Source organism: Macrobrachium nipponense, chromosome 37 (genome assembly GCF_015104395.2).
Source record: "Macrobrachium nipponense isolate FS-2020 chromosome 37, ASM1510439v2, whole genome shotgun sequence".
In the NCBI taxonomy this organism is placed as follows: domain Eukaryota; kingdom Metazoa; phylum Arthropoda; class Malacostraca; order Decapoda; family Palaemonidae; genus Macrobrachium; species Macrobrachium nipponense.
The window spans coordinates 41501440-41524686 of record NC_061097.1 but is presented as its reverse complement, the minus strand read 5'-3'; the positions used below and the strand labels follow the sequence as shown (position 1 = coordinate 41524686).

Here is a 23247-nt window from a genome sequence, read left to right as displayed (position 1 = left end):
GAGCTCTTTATTCAGCTTCTATGGCAAGAAAAAAGCTGTTAAGACTTCTTCATTCAGCTATATGTGTACATTGTTGAGAAAAATGTAACATTCTCTTAGTCTAAAGGATTGCACATTCCTGTTTCAAGCAAATTCTGATGAGGACCTAAAGACAGCAGAATGAAATTTTATCCGACCCAAGAAACTTATCCTGAATCGACTCTGCGGAAAATTGGCTCAGAATATATTTTGAAATATATTTTGATTTTCCTTCTCAAAGTGATCTCTGTTTTTAGATTCTAACTGGTTCTAACTGTACTGGCAAATTCTCATGCTTCTGTGTGTTCATACACTTTTATATTCTTTTGTTACCATTACTGCTGTTGCTTAATTAATGGTTGCGAATGTGATTTTACTTTTTCTTTTAACAGTTGTAGAATAACTCGAGAACATATCGAGGAGCGAGTGGAATTAAAAAAAAAATTCAAATGGCTCCGTTATGTGTTTGAATGTATCACCTTACTTGATGACAATCACCATGGGTACCGACAGTAAGTATTACTGGCAAAACTTTCCAATACACGCGCGTCAAGGCGAGAATTAAGCATTGGTGGACCTAAAAAATTACTCTAACCAAACAACAGTTAATTCAAGCCTGGTCTGAAAGCTTTTACAGCGAGTTTTTACAGCGACCTTTTAGAGCAAGCGTACCGTTCTCTCCCTGAGCAAACTTTCATCACGTGAGGACATTCCCTCCATGAAATTATTATACGCTTTTTCATCCACATTTTATTACTGATGAGACCTGGCCTGGTATTTACACACGCGAGTGCCAGCCAGCAGGCGACGTCCGTGGCCGAGTGCCGCCATTAGCGAAGGAGTCCTGCTCAACGAAGCACACATCGGGCGCAGCGTCCTGCAGGGTCCCTGACGCTGTATCCTTCCTTCCCGAAGCTTCTTTCGAAATGGCCCACATCGTCGTCCTACTCCTGACGGCGCTGCTCTCCTCCGAGCTTGGCGGGGCAGCCGTCATCGACTTGACTTGGAGTCTTAGGAAGGTGAGAGCGACGCGGGTTAACGGCACAACGACGGAGAAGCTCCAGTTGCCATGGAAAATGGATTGCGCGGCCTCTGGGCTGAACCGGGACTGGTGCAACATGTTCTGCTTCGATGGGATCACCTGTCATCTGACCGACACCATCTTGGTGGATCCCTTTGAGGAAGAGGATGATGTCGGCACCATAGACTGTTGGACTTCGCGCCGAAGGACCAGTAAGCTTATGATTCAATTAAACTTTAAAGTTAAGTCTCACGTCGGCCTGCTAAACAGATGTAAATAAATAGACAGCTTTTACACGAACTGTGAACTTCTTTAAGAGCTAATAATTCAAGTACATGATTATGATCATTCAACGGTATGGTCACAGCAGGAATAAAACTTGTTTTAAAACAACAGGCACGATTATTAGATTTCACAAAATATCTGGAGAGAGAGAGAGAGAGAGAGAGAGAGAGAGAGAGAGAATTTATTTATATGAACCACAGCTATGTGAAATTTAAAGAGAAGAAAAAAGAAAGCGAGAATTGATTCATGCTTTCTTTCTTCTTAGTTCTTTAAGTTCAGTCTTTAAGGTCACCACTATCATTCAACACATTTGGGATGAATTCCTTTTATTAATGTCCCTTAAACAGGACAGAACAACAATAGTTTTTACATAACATTTACAACGTTATAAGTAATATAAACAATATTTTAGATAGAATGTATATTATTACGTGGTATGAGTAAATTTAATGTATTTTATATGTATGACAGCTATGATGGTGCGTAACCCCGTTGTGTCATATATGCAGGATTATATACCCACAGTTATACCAACATTTGAGAGTAACATTCCCGTTAAATTCCAACTGACTTTCTTTTACATACATTACTAAGGTCTTTTCAGCGAAAGATATGTCCAGAAGGCCGCTCTCTTAAGTAAGAGACATAAATTCTGTCAGATCATCAATTATGTTCGTTATATAATAATACTTATAATGTTGTAAAATTGAGAACAGCTGAAAAACTCCGACGCTTAGAGTCACTATAATAGTTACAGCACCCGTGCATCTGGTGTCCAGCGCCGTCACTTACGGTGTTCCTGATAGGCTGTTGATAAGCCAGTCACAGGGCTGGAAACTGGTCAGTGTCTCTCGAAACTTCACATAGTCAGCATTTACGTTCCGACCTCTCCTGGCTGATATGTCTCGCAAAAGTTATAACTTTCATTACTCGTCAGTTTTACCCAAAGAAAAGTAGTGTTTCCCAATTTTATCACTAAATATCGTCAAGCCAACGATTTAACGATTATAATGATAGAAAAATTATGAGTAAAATAGTAATATATATAATAAAAAAGAATAATGAAAGGAACATAGGAGAAAATGAGAAAAGATTGTAGTGAAATAAAAATCAATGGAAGGAATGACTTTCTTCCATAAGGTATTAATATCTCTCTAAGTAACGATATTTTCTTGTAGAGATTTCCACTAAAGGATATGAGAGAGGGTGATAGTGATAATGATAGTGACGATTTTTCCCCAATAAGTCTTCTTCTGTTGAGGGATCATGATCATGTTGATGACGTCATCGACTGATCACGTGAGCAGGACGTGATTACACGAAGACGAGAGAGAGGGAGAGAGATTAATAGTCTTAATCTTTCGCTTGTTATTTTCATATTAATAGCCCTACCTATAATTTTTGGCAGCATTGTCATCCGTGGCATTTGAGTTACAAAACACTATGAAATACAAGACGATAAATGCTTTATGCACTGCGATGTCATGTAAGGAATGAAAGAATATATTTTATATTAAAAATTTCATGCTTCTTTCACTAAACATATTTCAGCATTAACTTTATTGAAGTACATAATTCTTATATCATTATAATCCTTAAATCATTGGTTTGATGATGTTTAGCGATGAAATTGGGAAACTACTTTTCTTTGGGTAAAACTGAGTTGTTATGAAACTTATAATTTTTGCAAGACATATCCGTCAGTAGAGGTCGGAACGCAGATGCTGACGAGTTTTCAGTTCTGTGATTGGCTTATCAACAACCAATCAAGTGCGTCGTAAGGGACGGGTGGGCACCAGATGCATGCTGTGAATCTGTTATAGTAATCTACATACTCATTCATTTATCAAGTCTACATTGTTTTTTATATTTGTGTTCGAAATGCTACTAACCATTGGGGTTCAGAAAATAAACAAGTAAACAATGCGTCGAAGTTTCTTCTGCGCAATCAAGTTTTCTGTACAGCATATAATCAAGACCACCAAAAATAGAGCTATCTTTCAGTAGTCTCGGTATAATGCTGTATGAGCTGTATTCCATAAAGCTTTCAGCCACGGCCCGGTAGCGGCCTGTCCTACAGCGTTGCCAGCCTCACGATTATTACCTTAAATAAAGTAAAAACTACTGAGGATAGAGGGCTGCAATTTGGTGTGCTTGATGATTGAAGGGTGAATGATCAACATACCAATTTGAAGCCCTCTACCCTCAGTAGTTTTTAGGAGCTGAGGACAGACAGAAAAAGTGCGGACGGACAGACAAAGCCATCCCAATAGTTTACTTTGCAGGAAACTAAAACATACATGCATGTAAGCCCTAAGATAATCACTGCGAGTCTTCTTAGCAATGACTACACGGGATCGAACTGAAGCTACTTTACTCCAATAGGTCCCTGCCCGGTACCATATGAACAGGTACCGAACGTCGGCTGTGTCAACCTTCTGGAGAAGAACTACACATGGTCTGACGCGCGATCGGTATGCCAGAAACGAGGGGGCGACCTGGCCACTCCAGTCAGCCTCCATGCCCTCGCTGACTACATGATAGGGATAGGAGGTAGGTAATGGAGTTCTCGGTCTTCCTGTTTCCCGCATGATGGAGGAAATCATTTGGTCCTCAGCACATTCCTGTCCCCTCCATGGAGTGGAGAGATGTCATGACCTCTCTTCAGTCTACTCTGCATTTTCCACTTTCTGTCCGAATTCTTGTCCAGTCCAGGGTCTGGCTTTATCATTTTCCTCATCATTCCTGCAAAATCTCTTCCCATTGCTCTCTATAACTATTTTTTCCCCATCCTTGCACCCAAAACAATGATTTTGACAGCACTGACATATGAACCTTTCTCCTTTACAGTCCTTTGGTAATGCCTAGGCAGCTACGGAGCTCTTATCTCTATTTTTTTCAGTGACTGCCGAGTATTGGGTGGGAGCGCTTATCTCTTCAGGATGGCTTGATGGCCGTTCCATTAACGCCAGTGACTTTGTAAGCTTTGAGCCTGATTACACGGGAGACTGCGTAAGAATGAAGCGAAGTTACAATTACCTTTTGGGTGATACCGATTGCACCAACCCCAAGAGGGGCGTGTGTGAGTACTAACGGACGCTCACTTCTTTGAATTAAGAGAAAAAAGGACCACCTGCATCAATAATTATCACTGTGACTGGAAGGTAGCATAATTCATCATAAGCAAGACTAGGAGGCAGTTTTCTTGCCAAAAGAAAGAAAGAAAGAAAGAAAGAAAGAAAGAAAAGCTTCAGTTGGCTATAAACACAGAATTTTGGTCGCTACACTTTTCTAGTTTACAGCAGATGACCATCTTTATTTCCCTTCCTGTCATTTGAAAGGGAACTATCTATATTTTCTCTATTCTTACCCAGTCTGAACGATTGTATGAACGACTGTCTGAACGATTGTCGTTATCGACACACACACTATTCAGACAGTATGAACGATCTCTGCACCGATTTCAGTCTGAACAAATATTTTGTCTCGGGAAGACACGGCATCATCTCTAGAGGAGACGCGCGCGACAGCATTATATCGGCAGACAAACACATACTACATTGAACGACCTCTGTATGACAGACTTAAGTAGCAAAACAGCAACCTGGTCTTGACAGATTCCCACTGAGATCGTTCAGACACGAAGCTCCTCCCACTTTTGCATTCAGACAAGCCCATACACATGTTTTTGCGAACGATACAGACAATCGTTCAGTGTCTGGGGGCCTTAAGAAGACCACCAATAGGAATCAACGACAATAGCCCACTGAAAATGGAAATAATGGAGAGAGTATTAAATGGATAAGAAAGACCTTAGAAGAGTAAACAAGAGAAAAGGAGAAACTAACGTCCCTGAAAGGAATGAACAAGAATCAACGCATGAAAGAAGTCGGTACGGAGGATATTGGTATTACGTTAAAACAGATCGAATATGTTGGACCTGAAGGTTGCTTCAGAGGAAAACAAGCAGGACCAACTGTTCTCATACACACTAATTTATTCTCGAGATCTAATCCTAATCCCCTTTTGATTCAGCATGCAGGAGGAAAGGTGCTTACAATATATTAGCAATAACTTGTGGCGACCCAGACCACATGTCAGTGGCTCAAGACCACACAGCAGCGAGCGTACTCACGATGGCTGCCGACCTTGGTGGCAACATTCGGGTGCGGCAGAAGTGCACGGTCCACACGATATAACATTAGAGATTAAAGTTACCTTAAAAAAAAAATAACTGGTGGAATTTACAAGACAATGAAGGTTGGCTTTGTGGTTATGGCAGGAGAAGGATCAAGGGGTTAATCCAGCCTTCATTACATAAATTAGCGAGAAAACTATATAACTAATTATGACTTCAGTTGGAAATTCAACAAGAGCTATCACTAAAAGGAACCATTATGTAATAGTGCGTTTGTCTTGTCTACAAGAAAGTCTAATGTCTATTAAACATCAACAATTGATTGACCAGAAATTATAATGACATGGAACAAGAAAGATTCTGAATTTGTATATAAATAAGTAAAACGGTCTCTGCTTCATTGTGTCCATTTCCTACCTCGACCGCCTTGTCCAATTAACGGTTCAACACGTGAGCACTTTTCAAAATTTGCTGAACTAAGACTTTAAAACAATCTGATACTATGACTTCAGTGATTTTCATATCCTAAATTGTGTGAAAATGATAGCGAGGGTCAATGAACCACATCGATTTGAGGATGACCCTCTTACATCACTCAGTTTGGTTCTTTCCATGATAATCTTAAGTATGACTTTCTGTGGTCCTGTTAGCATAGAGATGTATAAATTATTAACTATTGTACAGTTTTAGGTATGTTAACACTGCAATATAAAAACACCGTATCGTGCTATTAAGAAATCAATAGAAGGATCAACAGTAATATTCTTACCGTATCGTGGTTTTAAGAAATCAATAGAAGGATCCACAGTAATATTCTTGTTTATCCAGATGAAATATATTTGTAGATATTTCCACAAATATATTTCGTCTGGATAAACAAGAATATCACTGTGGATCCTTCTACTGATACATACATTAATACATTTATCCTCATTTTTAAGAAAACGATAATGACTTATTTTATTTTCTTGATGTATGTGCTGTAAATATTACATGTGGTAGTGTATTCGCGTTAACCGTTATAGCTTTTAGAGCGGTTATGTATTAGAGTGGCATTATTCGCCATTAGTTCGACTTCTACGTTCTTTCTGCCTTCGTTTCATTTTCCTACTAACTACAGACCACAGTGTCTCGCGGCTCTCGCCAACTCGGGCGGAGTTTGTTTACATTCTGGTCAGCGACCGACCGACCGACCCAGCCTTCGGTGATATAGACAAAACTGAGAATCAATTATGTTTAGACTAATGTTCTAACAATAATTTGTCTCCTTTTCCCCCCAAAGTAACACTCGAATGCAGAGCGGAAATGAACAGATTCTTGGCTCTCACAGTGACGTGTTGTGATATATATATATAATATTATATATATATAATATATATATATATATATATCTATATATATATATATATATATATATATATATATATATATAGATATATATATATATATATATATATATATAGATATATATATATATATATATATATATATATATATATAAGTCTATCACATTACCGTGATTCATATACATATATCGAACTACAAATGTCCTTTAATATCTAATTCGCTCTACCTCGGAATTAATATATTTTCATATATGCTTAACCGAGGGTGGCGGGGTGGTCTGGGGCTTCACTGCCAGTCCTGGAATTGAGAGGTCGCTGGTTCGCGCCTGTCGATGGCCAATTCTATTATCGCTTTATAAATTCCCCCTCGTTAAGCATATATGAAAATATATTAATTCCAAGGTAGAGCGAATTAGATATTAAAGGACATTTGTAGTTCGATATATATATATATATATATATATATATATATATATATATATATCGAACACACACACATATATATATATATATATATATACATATATATATATATATATATATATATATATATATATATATATATATATATATATATGTGTGTGTGTGTGTGTGTGTGTGTTTAGAAAAGGTAACTGCCCTTATTCTTTTAAACTTATTGTTGTAACTTTGGTTCGTGGAGTAGCACTGAACTGTAATCTCTTTTGAACAATTCATCTCCATTTATCTCCTATATAATTACCCAATTAATAGGTTAAACCTGCAGTTATTAAATAAATTTCAAGTTTAAATTCAACGAGTGTGTTTCAATGCCCATCCATTTTATTTCACATTTCTGTGATCCAGTTTTAGTGAATGCTGAATAAAATTTGATCTAGTTTACTTGTACTATAGTTTCCATACTCTGAAGATACCAAAGTAACCCATAAAAACCAGGTGACATATAGCAACCTCTCTGAGGTCTGAAAATCAACCCTTGAGAGAGAGAGAGAGAGAGAGAGAGAGAGAGAGAGAGAGAGAGAGAGGAGTACCTCTCTCCGTATATTACAGCAACTTATGCTTCGAGTTCACGTCTATAGAGACTGCTCAGTAAGTGGAATTGATTAATTGTGGTACTAATCATTAATAATTTTAGTGTGTTATCCCTGTTAGTACTGAATTGGGTTGAGAGATATCTCCCCGTAATTTAGAAACCGGAAGGGGAGTGTGGTGTAGTTGTTATAAGGCTTTTAGCAGTTTTTGACTATACTCTTGTTTTTTATTTTTTTCATCTGTCCACCCGCCTGCGGTTTTTGCGTATGGTAACACTGCGTCCCCGGCTTTAGATAGTTACGCTATGTTTAAGTTTTAGGTAAATAAAAGGATGTTTGGGCGTACATTTGCAACTGAAAAGTGTTTTAATAATTTACTGCATGCGAATTACACCATTAATATTCGAAATAGGATATTGTTATTATTGTTGAATGTAAGCAGAATGTAACTATCTAAAGCCCTGGACGCAGTGTTACCATACGCAAACACCACAGGCGGATGGATAGATGGAAAAAAACCGAGTAGAAGAAACAACATTTAACATACAGTCCACTTTGTTCATACAATCGCTTCTTCACCACATAGCATTTGCATCGTGCCTCTCAATACTTGATGCAATAATTTAGTCAGGAACCATAAGCGTTGTGCCTTACGGCCTGTATAAAATTCATTAATCTATAATCATTCAATGATTAGCAAGAACCATGACAGCTGCACTCATGATCTAACCTACGACTGAAAGCTAAAACTGGATTTCATATCAAAGGGCTTATTAGAAAACAGTACATATTGTGAGGAATTCCTCTCACAACGATTTTATTTCCTAACGTTTCTGAGTATTCACTTGTTTCCGTGCTGTTTGTCTTTTATTATAGTTATTAGTGTCTGTCTCATAAGAAATTATTCATTGATTTTCACTGCGTATTGCCGTCTGTCAAGTAATCGACAGACAGGAACTATGTTACTGTATTTGTATTCATGTGAAAACCAAATGTATTCGCATGCCCATATGTTTTGTAAAGATATATCTATGAAATTGTTCTTGGTGAGTGTATTGCGCATATCACGTATGGTAAGAGTGGAAGGTGTAACTGGGTCTTGTTTGTGCCTCTTGCCAGAGAAGCCATTAGGTCAAGAGATCTGGATTCGGGAGTGGAAAGGAAGGGTAGTAGTTCGCCCCTCTGATCCTTATTCCAAGCTCTGATCGCTCCTTTGCGTGCCCCTCTAGGGGTGTGTATGCATATGTGCGTAGTACACTGTATGGGCGTGATATCACCCAAAATTGTATTGACACACACCCCCAATTAATTCACTACATTTAATAAATATGTTGAAATTGCACACTATTATATTTGGAATTTATTTTTGACAACGAACTTGATAATTATTGTAAAGTTTTTTATGTTCATGAAAACCTTGTCAGTTCTGCATTCGTGGTAATTGTATAACTTGTCTCTTATCCCCAACAAAACCCGAATGCAGGACAGAACGAACAGCTTCTTGGCTCAACTTTTGAGGTGACCTGTCATCTAGTGTTGTGTAGTGATGTGTGTGTGGATTTAGAAAGGGCGATTGCCCTGATTCTTTGAATTTTGTCGTAATTTGTTTCATTTGAGTGCCATTGATTTACAATTCCCCTTGAGTAATTAATTTCATTTGTCACTTATATGTTATTACACTTTGATATGTTTAACTTTTAGTTATTAAATTAATTTTAACTAAATTTATCAAATGCGTTTCAATATCCCTCGATTTTATCTTATTTTTCCTGTTTCAGTTTTATGGACGGTGAATATAAATTGATCTGATAAACCTTTATTGTGTTCATACTTTAAGGTTATGCAAATAACTTTCAGAAACGAGATAACACAGCGGTCCTCTAAGGTCTGAAAATCAACCCGTGAGCACTTGCAACATTTTTAGAGAGAGAGAGAGAGAGAGAGAGAGAGAGAGAGAGAGAGAGAGATAGAGAGAGAGAGAGAGAGAGAGAGAGGAGAGAGAGAGAGAGAGAGAGAGAGAGAGAGAGGCGCGTACCTCTCGTCGTATCTCGTATAGCGATTTATGATCTGAGTTCATGTCTACAAGGACTGCTCAGAAGTGAAAGTACTTAATTGTGGTACTATTCATTAATAATATTGGTGTGTTATCGTCGTTAATAATGAATTGGGTTGAGAGATATCTCCCCGTAATTTAGAAACTGCAATAAAAGTCCATCTTTTTCGCCACACACATCAATAATTCCTCAGAGAACTGATGCTTCATCTACAAATGACCACAATTTAAACTGAGGGTTACTCTCAGATCTGTATTTTCGGCTGTAGACTCATTTGCCTTAATCGAATGGCTCTTTGACTCGCTGTCCACAGCAAAGGACAACACAACTGGCAGTAGTCATCTTGACGGTAAGCAAAGTAACGAGAACTCAATATGGCGCACCTCTGCTTTTTCTGAAGCTAAACTAACTAAAATAGAGCCTTTTGGTTCTATGTAATTAGAAAACTTTACTTGACATTGACGTTTAATGAGGCGTAGACCTAAATGGTATTTTTCCTTTACACCCGCACACACACAAATCCTTTCCTTTAAATACTGACTAATCTCCCTGCATTTGGCCGTTTTTTGCTGATTTTTCCGATAGCACACACAAGATGTCATATTAGAAGTTGATTTTTCGGGTAAATCTGTTAACGGTTAGGTTTGTCACGACAATTCTTCAAACCATCAGATTTTGTAATGCATCAACGCCAATTAAACGAGAAAGGATCCTATTTAAATTAGTTACCCATATATTCGTTTTCTTATACGTTCTGCTCTTTACAAAAAACGCATTTTATGGGTACCCTCATCTATATTCCACACTTGAAGAGTGATCGGATTTGAGTGAACCTTACCCTCTCTAGAAAGAAAATACTTCGGTTTTCAACTGCTTAGTTGATGCATTATATGATAAAATATATAGATATATATATATATATATCCTATATATATATATATATATATATATATTTATATATGTATATATACATATAATGTAAAACGCAAGACCACTACCGCATCCCCACTACGTTTGCCCATCACTAGGTACATGTTTATATGCAAAACGAGAGCCGTGTTTAGGACCAGCTCCTTGCCAATGTACGCAAAAGCATATACAAAAGTTACTGAATATCACAAACATAAGCAAGAGGCAAACATAAAGAACAAAAAATGACGGTAACTGTCCCGGTCGGCGACTGGTGGGAACCATGGAGGCACCGGTAGCGGTCTTCAGTTTTACCTATTTATGTAGTATATACATATGAATACCTATATATATATATAGATATATATAATAAATATAGTATATATATATATATATCATATATGATATATATATATAAATATATAATATATATATATTATATATATATATACATATAAATATATTATATATATATATATTATATATATATAATATTGCCAATATGTACATACATACTATATATATTTTATAATATATATATATATATATATATATATATATAATATATAATATATACACATATAAATATAGCTACATACGGCTGAAATATTTAAAGAACAATGAGTGGCATGAACACACAAAGGTTAATTTAAGTCTAACGAACAAGATCGTCCACGAAGCAAATACACAGACAAATACACAGAGGATAAAAGACAATAGTAAACAAATGTAAGTATTCATCACAAATATCAATTATATCCTAAGAAACCTCATAAAAATCGTGATGAAGGTGGACCTTTTACCTACAAGACACTCTCGCACGATAGGACAAGAGACGGATGGAAAGGAAGCTATTACTTTGTAGACAAGAACTTTAATCCTAAATCATACAAACATCACACTTACATAACAAATTGCTTATAAATACAGGCTATCTAATTAACCCAACATCAAGGTATACATGAACGATAAATTTAATTTAAGTGGCCACACCACACATACCAGTTCCAAAAATGCTCTCGTAGTCAGAAAGGCGTCCGAAACCATTGGATGCAGCACACTGCCAAGGTTCAGTAACTACGGCTTATATCCCCACCAGCTATAAAACAGAATCAGGCCTTTTCACGACTCCGGAGGTTGGCAGCGTGGAGACAAGCAGGACCTGGGGAAAGACAGGTTGTCCTTCCAGATGCAATTGGTGTGTGCAGAAGAATAAAGGTGTGACTTGAAGGCCGATTTCCAAAGTAAAAGCGAACACAGCCAGTGCCCTCCGCAACAAACACTAAGTAGACGAAGGGTTTTTGAAATCGTCCCGTGATGCTTTTTCTCTCTCTCTCGAAGTGGCTGTAATGAAGATGAATATAGAGGGAGAATTGCATCAACTGTGACTGATATTTCTAGATTCAGGCAGACAAGCGAAGAGAAATATGTAATGAGGTTATTTCCTCATTATTCATTTGGTAAACGTGTATCTCGAGCATCAAGGCAAACCACAAACAAACCTCTCTTTCTCTCTCTCCACCTCTCTCTAGCACTGACACCTCTCTCTCTCTCTCTCTTCACCTCTTTCTCTCCACTCTAACAGGTAATGAAAATGTGAGAGTTGCATCATAAGAAAATACATTTATTAACAATGAATAAATAATGAATCAATTCAATTAAAACCCCAACAAAAATGTCTGAACAGTTATAGTCACCAAAAGTCTATTTCCCCCATCGGGACTCCTTCTCGGTCCCCCCATTGCCAGAACCGTCTGTTTCAAAGACACAGAACACATCCCATAAGTACACACACAAGTTTAACAATCAGAGATTAAAGATTGAATATCCTCACAAAAATGTCAAATAGATAACAAGCCACTCTTTGGCTAAACAGTTCAAACTCACCCAAGCAGCCGGACTATTTCGCACACTTAATAAAAAACCACTTCGGAGAGCACCACGGCACCTTGTCTTCCTTCCAAAGACGCCTCTATCAAAATCCCCCCATAGACTTGGGTATCATACATTTTCAATAGAAGAGGCGCACACGCACATACGAACGCACACTTTGTTAGCGCCTCACAATACTGGCTGCAACCAGTTTCACAAAGGCACTTTCAGAAGAGTTCATGAATTGAGTACATTGACTTGTCTAACTATGCAGTTTTATCTCACGCCATACACAAAAACTATTCATCAGCTTTCTCGGGTCGTTGCTTCTCCACTGTTCTTCACATTCCATAGGTCACAGCGAACATATTGGCAATATATGATTAATCAAAAACCCTAGGCCTAATAAATAGACAGACCCCAAAGACCAATAGACAAAACACACGAAGACCAATAGACAGACGTCCATGGACAGACACCCAAAGACAAATAAACAAAACACCCAAAGAACAATTGATAAGGCACCCAAAGACCAATAGACAGATACCAGTGGAAAAGACACCGTAAAACCAATATACAAGACATTCAAAAACCTATAGACAAAGACACCCATAGACCAATAGTCAGACACCTAAAGACCAATAGACAAATTACCCAAAGAGCACTTGACAAAAAAAAAAAAAAAAAAAAAAAAACCCACAGAGCAATAGGAAGGGCGTCCATCAAAGACAGGAGATGCCCTTCTACATATAAGCACAAAGGACGAAGCTGCAACAACGTTCTTCCAAACAGAAGGGAACACCATCAATTGCCTCCGTGATACAGAGGAGGAGGGTCTCTGACACAGCAGGGCCTTCCATCACACTTCGGAAAATCTCCACTGAAATGTCCTGTCATAATGAGGTCAACAAAGCTCCGCGTTTTAAGGAAACGAATCCATACTCGGCCAAAGATCCCCATGAAGTTGTTGTTTGAGATTAAGCTGGCCTAATGCCAGCACGGGCTCTTGCTCCTAGAGCAGCCCGTAGGTCCCCACAAAATGTGAGGAAACGTACAGGTAACCACCAAACATTCAGTCAGCCGCATAAAGAACATAAAGTTTCATGGGCGAGTTACCTCTCAAATATTAACAACATTCGGTGGGAGCGAAAAGACATTTAACCAGCTTGTATTGCGCTGCAAAAATAAAAATGAAAACGAACCGAATATATTTACTTTCAAGGCCAAAGGACCGTGTGTCAAAAGGCCTAGCAACCACTCGGTTGTTTCACACACACACACACACACACACACACACACACACACACACACACACACACACATATATATATATATATTATATATATATATATATATATATATATATATATATATAGATGTATATATATATAGCACCACAGGGAAGAAATGGAAAATGGTTGTGGAGCCATCTTCAGAGGACTGATACAAAGTGGTAGAAATTCACAACATATGTGCTAGTAAGTCAATACGTACGAAAATGCACATGGTTGGAAATCAAGTATTTGTATGTCTGAATATTGGTCTTTGGGTGCCTTGTCTATGGGTCTTTGGCTTTATTGTATATTGGTCTTTGGGTGTCTTTTCTACTGGTCTTTGGGTGTCTGTTTATTGGTCTTTAAGCGTGTTTTGTCTATTGGTCTTTAGGGTCTGTCTATTGGTCTTCGTTTGTCTGCCTACGGCCAGAAATATCAGTCATAGTTGTTGCAATTCTTCCTCTATATTCGTCCTCACTACAATCCACTTCGAGAGAGAGAGAGAGAGAGAGAGAGAGAGAGAGAGAGAGAGAGAGAGAGAGAGAGAGAGAGAGAGCATCACGTGACGATTTCAAGAACCCTTCGTCCACTCAGAGTCTTCTGAGGGATCTTGTACTGAGGATAATTAAAGACCTCGTGAGTTGCGGCAGACGAGTGCTTGAGTGATTCTTAGTCTTCTTCGCTTTCTTTGTATTATCATTATTATTATTATTATATTAATGTCATTCAAACCGCGTGTTCATTCATTTAACGTAGGATAAAGAGAAATTCTAATATAGAAAATAAAAGAAAAACAAATGAGTGAAAAAACTGGTCTAAGGAAAAAATAATAAAGGATGGGGCGTCATGGGATGTCGAGAGATCCAGGTAGCTTTAATAGGGTCTTATAAACACACCTGGGATTCGACGCAAACAAAGGCAGTAGGTACATCTTTCTAGTCGGTCAACCTTTAAAAGTTACATTATTTTCTCTTACTCGGGGAGTAAGCCTACAAACTCCTTTGTTGTTGTTGTTGTTGTTGCTGCTTGTTGTTTGTTGTTCTTGTTGGGGGGGGGGGGGGTGGAGGGTAGCAAAACCTAAAAAGGTATGAAAAAGATGTTTTGCGTTAAGTTCAAGATACGGGAATTTTATGATAGGATATTTATGAGTAATTTATTCGAGTGAAAATATAGAAAATAAATAATGTGCACGTTAACAGTACAGAAAAATTATTTTTAATAGAATGTAACGTATTTATTTTAATCTTCATTGGTGAAACAAGGCTCTATTTAACTCTAGATTTAACACGTCTTAATTTACGTTAAAAGGAATATGTCTACAACATATGCGAGAGGGGAAAAAGTCCATGCGTCCCAGTTAAGCTGGAGGTCGATCACGCGTTGTTTTACAGAAAAGGCCTATGTAGGAAGCAACTGAAACTGGCCAGACATAATTAAAAAAAAAAAAAAAAAAAAAAACAAAAAAAAAAGACGATCCGAAAAGGCGAAAGCCCCTTCTTTGAAAGCTATAAGATTATACTTAAAAGGGTAGAACTGTGTATTTACTTGAGTGGAAGAGAAAAACTCGGCAGATTAAGCAAGAGGTAATACTGAATCAGGCATGAAAGAATAACTGGAGGCTCTCTCTCTCTCTCTCTCTCCTCTCTCTCTCTCTCTCTCTCTCTCTCTCTGCACTTTGGTTTAAGACCCATCAGAGTCGACTTGACCAATGACCTATCATTCACAATTTTGGTGTAATAGAATGCTTAAAGTTGACTCCGTCCTCGCCCAGGGTAAACAGAATTCGGCAGAAGAGCACAAGCATGCAGCTTAACTAATAATTTCTTCTAGTTTCCAACAGGACTCCGCTGGGAACACCCGAAAGACAATGGAAACACTACTACCTCCTACAGAAGGAGTCTCTACGTGCACTGGACATTGAGGAACCACAAAACATGATGACTTGGAAGGATCTGGTTCCATCGGCTGTGGGTCACAGAGAGATAGATTTTTCCGACGAGAAAAGACATTACTTTATAGTTTAAATCTACTTTTATTTTACTAGGAAATTTAGTTTTATTTTCCATCAGATTTTCACGTAAGTACATTTTCAGTTTTCTGTAAAAAGAAAAAAAATAAATTATTGTGATGGCTTTGTCTGTCCGTTCGCACTTTTTCTGTTCACCTTCAGATCTTAATAACTACTGAGGCGAGAGCTGCAAATTGGTATCTTGATCATCCACCCTCCAAACATCAAACATACCAAATTGCAGCCGTCTAGCCTTAGTGATTTTTATTTTATCTAAGGTTAATGTTGGCCATGATCATGTGTCCGGCAACGCTATAGGACAGGCCACCCCCAGCCGTGACTGGAAACTCCATGGGCCACGGCTCATACAGAATTATACACTGTATAGAAAACTCGATTGCTACGAGGAAACTTCGGCGCATTTTTTACTTGATTATCTTGTGTTTCAACACTTTCTGGAAATTCTGTCAGTCGTCTTAACTTTATTATAAAAGTCAACGTAAGATCAACCCCTTACTGAGAGACGGGCGTGAGGGTAGCAACCTCATCCCAAACAAGAGATGATCCTGGTGTTAGCAATTCCATCCTACGAAAAGTCTCGCGGGGAACCGGACCATTAATACCCTCAAGGTCTAGCAAAACAATTGGGTTCTATAGCCTTTACCCGATTGAAAACTATTAAAGAAGCTATGGACTCATTCCTTCCTCTTAATCCTGCTTTCTTTGGGCCTCGGCTATGCAAGCATTGCTTGTTCGCCTCTACACTAGAGAAATAAAGCAACCAAATCCATGTAGTGTTTCTATATCTCATCTCAAACTACAATGCTAAGGAGTAATAAGAAGAATACCTACGTTACCCTTCAAAACACAGCGTAAAAGAAGTAAAGACACATCCACAGCATATCCCTTTAAACCTCAATCTTGTCTTGCACAAAGAAACATCTATACTCTGTTTTTTTCCATCTGTCCATCCGCCTGTGGTGTTTGCGTATGGTAACACTGCGTCCTGGGCTTTAAATAATTACGCTATGTGTAAGTTTTAGGTAATTAAAAGGATATCTGGGTGTACATTTGCAACTGAAAAGTGTTTTAATAAATTACTGTATGCTAATTACACCGTTAATATTTGAAATAGGATATTATTATCATTGTTGAATGTAACTATCTAAAGCCCGGGACGCAGTGTTACCATGCGCAAACACCACAGGCGGATGGACAGATGGAAAAAAATAGAGTATAGTTATGTCCAAAGTCTAAAGAGAGAATACGTCTACCTTCAAACCACGACCCTCAAACACACGAACGATACCTGACCTCATCTCACGGGAGGCCGCAGCTGTAAAAGGCAAATAGATACCCCAAACAAATTCTCCCTTGAGACCGCAACCTTAGCGGGTACAAAGAAATGCAAAAGGCTCACAATATGAAATATTTGACGATACCCCAAAAACCACGGGCGTCCCTGAGGGACCCACGGGCCAATGATAATGCACCAAAGGCATAATGCACACACAGATGCTCTCCTTGGACTCAACGTGCAGGAGGGCTCTCAAATGTGATTGGCCTAGAGAAGAGAGAGATGGTGTAGGGCTGGAAAAGTATGAGATGGGGAAAGTTTGTGAGAGAGAGAGAGAGAGAGAGAGAGAGAGAGAGAGAGAGAGAGAGAGAGAGAGAGAGATGGGGATCTAAAAGGAAGGGGAGTGTGACACAGGGATCACCAGAGATGTGTTGGGAACGTCGGAGGTCATAGAACCCTCCGAGAATGGTTATGAGAGAGAGAGAGAGAGAGAGAGAGAGAGAGAGAGAGAGAGAGAGAGAGAGATGGGGTGGGGTGGGGGACAGAGGAGCTCCTATTTTAAATCAATTCCTTTTTGTTCTTGAGAGAGGTCGGAGGGCGAAGTGACTAGGCCCTCACAGGAATCAATTCCACCAAAATGGAGCAAAGAGAGGTCTCCTCACTACTACTAGAGATATTACTGTTCTTACTATGAATAACGACATTAATAACAAGAGGAATAAGATGGTGATGACATTGACGATGAAGAGCTGGTTTTTGCATCTTCTTGACATAAGAAAACGTGTAGAAAATGCAATCGAGTTTTCTGTACTAAAGGCCCGATGGTGGCCTGTATTGTTGACACCTATAACGTTGCCAGACGCATGATTATGGCTAACTTTAACCTTAACTAAAACAAAAACTACCCAGGCTGAATTGCTGCAATTTGGTTTGATTGATGACCGGAGGGTGGATGATCAACATACCAATTTGCAGCCCTCTAGCCTCAGTCGTTTTTAAGATCTGAGGGCTGACAGAATAAAAAGGTAACCACGACTATGAAATAACCTGGTTGATTGATCGGTTCGTATTAAGGCTGCCTTACGCCAGCACGGTCTCTTAACCTATGACAGCTGAAATTGACCTGCGAACTGCACCCAAAACAGACGTTGAAATGACTATACTCTGTTTTTTTCCATCTGTCCATCCGCCTGTGGTGTTTTCGCATGGTAACACTGCGTCCCAGGCTGTAAATAGTTACGCTTTGTGTAAGTTTTAGGTAAATAAAAGAATATCTGGGTGTACGTTTGCAACTGAAACGTGTGTTAATAATTTACTGTATGCGAATTACACCGTTAAGATCCGAAATAGGATATTATTCAAAGCCCGGGACGCAGTGTTACCATGCGCAAACACCACAGGCGGATGGACAGATGAAAAAAAAAAACAGAGTATAAGTGAGGCCGCTTTTAAAGTCTGTGACTCACCCGACGCGAAATTCCCACAGATTCCCGTTCCCTGACTTCGCCAGTTCATTTCGTATGCAGGAAACAGGAACCCTAGTGAGGGGGAGAAATTCTGCAGACCGTGGACGAATGACTGCTGAAACGAAAGGCATGGCGTATTTCTTGAAATCAAGGGGAAGGAAGGTGAGAGCGGTTTCCTGATAAGGAAAAGATTCATCATATCTTCTTGGGAGGGAGGGCGCGAATTTCTCTGGGTAATGAGAAAAGTTAATATCTCGAGTTAAACTATGGACGTATATTATCCAGCAAGGAACGCATGTGATTCTTCTTTAGAGCAGAAAAGGATTTCATCTTCCAGTAAAGGAAAGGTATATTTATACCTGCAAAGGGAAGGCCTACGTATTCGGGGCCTCTTGAAAGGCTTATGTCATTACGTGAATGAAAAGGGGTATTATCTTCCGACGAACCTGCTTCCATATTTCCAACGAAAGGAAGGTGGAGGCCTCATCTTTGCAAATGATATGCGTATCTCTCGGAATGGTGGTCAAAGTAATGGTGGCCGATTAGGAGAAAGTAAGTTATTAAAGGGAATAAGAGGTGCCGTCCAAAAAAAAAAAAAAAAAAATCAGATAAAAATTACTTATTACTGAACAAATCAATAATATTGAGGAGGATTATCATATTTCATGATATGAATAGAAATGAATAGAACAGACTAGATCAATTTTAGACCAAATGCCAAGCGCTGGGGCCTATGAGAATAAAAAGGTCTGAAAGGTGTAACGTGAGGAAAGCCTCGCAGTTGCACCACGAATCAATCGTTAGGGGAGGATGGAAAGTAGGATGAAAGAAAGAGAATATGAACGGAGGTAGAGTAAAAGGAATGAAAGGGGTTGCAGCCAGGAGTCCTGCAAAGACGAACACTCAGAGAGCCGCTTCAATGCTACAATGCGGTATGCATCCATAAGTCGACGTTAAGCTTATGGGAAAACGGAAGTCAGGTCAGCGTTCTGAAGTTTTCCCGATTGAAAAAAGGAAAAACTGAGAAATACATGATACGTAATGTCTAATTTATATACGATAAAAGGTCCTTTGAATATTGGGGATCGGATAAATAGAAACAAAAATACGAGATTGCTGTCATTTAGTCAGGTGTGTTTGGCGTTTCTTTCCTTATATCAGTTTCATACTCGCAACAGTAATAATGGAAATTTAATAATAATAATAATCATCATCATAATCATTATGCCTAAATCTGCTTTCGTAATCTCTTATCGCAACAGCTGTGGACATCGACGTCCGCAACAAGAACAACATTATGATGATTCTTATAATGATGACACCACCATAGTCCCTATTACCAATGCAGATAATAATAATAATAATAATAATAATAATAATAATAATAATAATAATAATAATAATAATAATAATAATAATAATAATTGTAGCCATAATCATAGGAACACTAGGCACGACCCCAAGATTCCTGTAAAGGAACTTGGAAAAACTAGATGCTGAAGTAGCTCCAGGACTCATGCAGAAGAGTGTGCTCCTAGAAACAGCGGACATAGTGAGAAAAAGTGATGGATTCCTAAGGAAGCAGGATAGAATCCGAAACCCCATACTATAAACACTACCAGTCGAATAGGATGACTGTGATAGACAAAAAATAAATCGATTAATAATAATAATGAAAATAAATAATAATAATAACCATACCATCCCTCCTACTTCTGCTACCACTATAACTATAGTATTAAGACTACCAGTAATGAAAATAGCAGTAACATTAAAAAAATATATATATATTCACGCTGTCCATCGGAGTCAGTGGCTGAGCCCATTCAGGGATCTCGGCCATCGATTCCTGGACGTCAGTGCATAATTAAACAATGGTGCTTGATTAAGCCAATCCTCTCGTCCACTCCACCTATACCAGACAGTGGCAGCTCATCGACGGACGCCACATTTACACAAAAATGAATGAGGGCGTATGTATTTAGGTATGAGACAGTGCGCAGGTGCTTGTACAAACACATACACACACACACACACACACACACACACACAAACACTGTATACTCGTATGTCTGGAATGTATTTGTCTTGTGAGGCAAATTCTCCAAATACAGCATACAGTAGCTTTCGTCTACCTAAAATCATACAGCTCTTTACCTGTAACTGCTCAATCATTCAAATAGAACTCTAAAATTCTGCATCACGCTCTCTTTGGATCTACCTGCTAATACATAGTCATCAGCGTTATCAGCTTAACATTACCTTCCCTCTTGAAGACATCCCACCTGTTAGGTCCCACGATCAGCAGGTTGCTTTCTCTCTCTCTCTCTCTCTCTCTCTCTCTCTCTCTCTCACCCTTACTTGGCAGCGGGGGGAGGGGGGTGTGTGGATTTGAACCAATTTCCGTTTCTTCTTCATCCCTTCATTGAACGATGGTCTTATCTCTCGCGTTTCCGATTTATCTGTGATGATGTAACAGAGACCTCCCTCTTTTCAACCCCCAAGTTTTCCTCCCACTTCCACTCCCCCACCCCTCCTCCTCCTCCTCCCCTCCTCCTCCTCCTCCTCCTCCTCCCTTACTTTTCCCCCTTTTCTCCCCTCTCCCCTCTCTCTCTCTCTTTCTCTGTTCCTCACTTATTCCTCCTTTTTTCTCTTTTAAAATGAATTGAATTTGAGCCTTCTATATTATTATTATTATTATTATTATTATTATTATTATTATTATTATTATTATTATTATTATTATTATTAATGTCACCGACAGGCAGTTTCATCTAAGAGGGGGTAGCTCCAATTATAGACAGGTCAGCAGTCACTGCCTTACAGGGCTGGCTCCAGATATAGACAAAGCAAGTCCCTGACCCATTTTCCTCAAACAGCTGAATAAAGGATAAAACCCAGCAGCAGGGACACTTCAGGCATACCCACAGTCACATCAGATAGCATGGTGACTTGCATTTCAAACAATGCGCCTATCACCTCTACACTACACACATTCTCCAGCTGTCTAAAAGGAACTTTGAATAAAAAAAAAAAGTTAAATTTTTAAGTCTCTCCATTTTGGCTAAATCATCCTCTCCCGTTTTCTCTAAACCAGCTAACTAAACAGATGGACCATCTTTTAAGCCATGCTAATATTTTTAACCTAGCTCATTACACAGCTGAACAGTCTTTTAAACCATGCTAATATTTTTAACCTAGTTTATTAAACAGCTGAACAGTCTTTTAAACCATGCTAATATTTTTAACCTAGTTCATTAAACAGCTGAACAGTCTTTTAAACCATGCTAATATTTTTAACCTAGCTCATTAAACAGCTGAACAGTCTTTTAAACCATGCTAATATTTTTAACCTAGTTCATTAAACAGCAGAACAGTCTTTTAAACCATGCTAATATTTTTAACCTAGTTCATTAAAAAGCTGAACAGTCTTTTAAACCATGCTAATATTTTTAACCTAGTTCATTAAACAGCTGAACAGTCTTTTGGACCATGCTAATATTTTTAACCTAGCTCATTAAACAGCTGAACAGTCTTTTAAACCATGCTAATATTTTTAACCTAGTTCATTAAACAGCCGAACCATCTTCTAAGACTTGCTAATACGTATTTTTAACCTAGCTCATGAAGCAGCTGAACTGTCTTTTAAACCAGGCTAATATTTTTAACCTAGTTCATTAAACAGCTGAACCGTCTCTTAAACCATGTTAATATTTTTAACCTAGTTCATTAAACAGCTGAACCGTCTCTTAAACCATGCTAATATTTTTAACCTAGTTCATTAAACAGCTGAACCGTCTCTTAAACCATGCTAATATTTTTAACCTAGCTCATGAAACAGCTGAAAACCCAGTCCCTTTCAAAACCAATGCTAATATTTTTAAAACCTAGTTCATTAAACGCGAACCGTCTCTTAAAAACCAGCTAATATTTTTAACCTAGTCATTAAACCTGAACCATCTCTTAAAAACCATGCTAATATTTTTTTAACCTGCTCATGAAACAGCTGAACAGTCCTTTCAAACATGCTAATAATTTTTACCTATTCTTACACTGAACGCTCTTAAAAACCCTGCAATATTTTTAAAACCTAGTTCTTAAACAGCCGAACCATCTTTTAAAACTTGCTAATATTTTTAATCTAGCTCATGAAACAGCTGAACTGTCTTTAAAACCATGCTAATATTTTTAACCTAGCTTATGAAACAGCTGAATTGTCTTTTTAACCTAATTCATTAAACAGCTGAACTGTCTTTTAAACCAGGCTAATATTTTTAACCTAGTTCATTAAACAGCTGAACCGTCTCTTAAACCATGTTAATATTTTTAACCTAGTTCATTAAACAGCTGAACCGTTTCTTAAACCATGCTAATATTTTTAACCTAGTTCATTAAACAGCTGAACCGTCTCTTAAACCATGCTAATATTTTTAACCTAGCTCATGAAACAGCTGAACAGTCTTTCAAACCATGCTAATATTTTTAACCTAGTTCATTAAACAGCTGAACCGTCTCTTAAACCATGCTAATATTTTTAACCTAGTTCATT

At 38.3% G+C, this 23247-nt stretch overlaps 1 protein-coding gene and 1 long non-coding RNA gene across 4 annotated transcripts in view; one reads left to right on the top strand and one right to left on the bottom strand.

Moving 5' to 3' along the window:
* The first annotated feature begins 768 nt into the window (after nucleotides 1-768).
* Nucleotides 769-6284, top strand: LOC135208970 (uncharacterized). Its single transcript, XM_064241519.1, has 3 exons — nucleotides 769-1251; nucleotides 3710-3877; nucleotides 4227-6284. Exons 1-3 carry the CDS (start codon nucleotides 945-947, stop codon nucleotides 4415-4417), a joined length of 666 nt encoding a protein of 221 aa, XP_064097589.1. The 5' UTR covers nucleotides 769-944; the 3' UTR covers nucleotides 4418-6284.
* Nucleotides 6285-11789: 5505 nt separating this feature from the next.
* The window catches only part of LOC135209186 (uncharacterized), a 490707-nt gene continuing 479249 nt past the window's right edge, over nucleotides 11790-23247 (bottom strand). For all 3 annotated transcript variants that reach the window (XR_010313312.1, XR_010313310.1, XR_010313311.1), the window contains one exon: nucleotides 11790-12125. This is a non-coding gene — a long non-coding RNA (uncharacterized LOC135209186). The remainder of the gene's footprint in view (nucleotides 12126-23247) is intronic.

What these genes read in the sequence shown, in the direction of transcription:
- LOC135208970 (XM_064241519.1), top strand. Translation starts at nt 945, where the DNA reads ATGGCCCACATCGTCGTCCTACTCCTGACGGCGCTGCTCTCCTCCGAG. An exon ending in GACTTCGCGCCGAAGGACCA is followed by an intron (nt 1,252 to 3,709) that starts GTAAGCTTATGA and finishes TTACTCCAATAG; the next exon opens with GTCCCTGCCCGGTACCATAT. An exon ending in CTACATGATAGGGATAGGAG is followed by an intron (nt 3,878 to 4,226) that starts GTAGGTAATGGA and finishes TATTTTTTTCAG; the next exon opens with TGACTGCCGAGTATTGGGTG.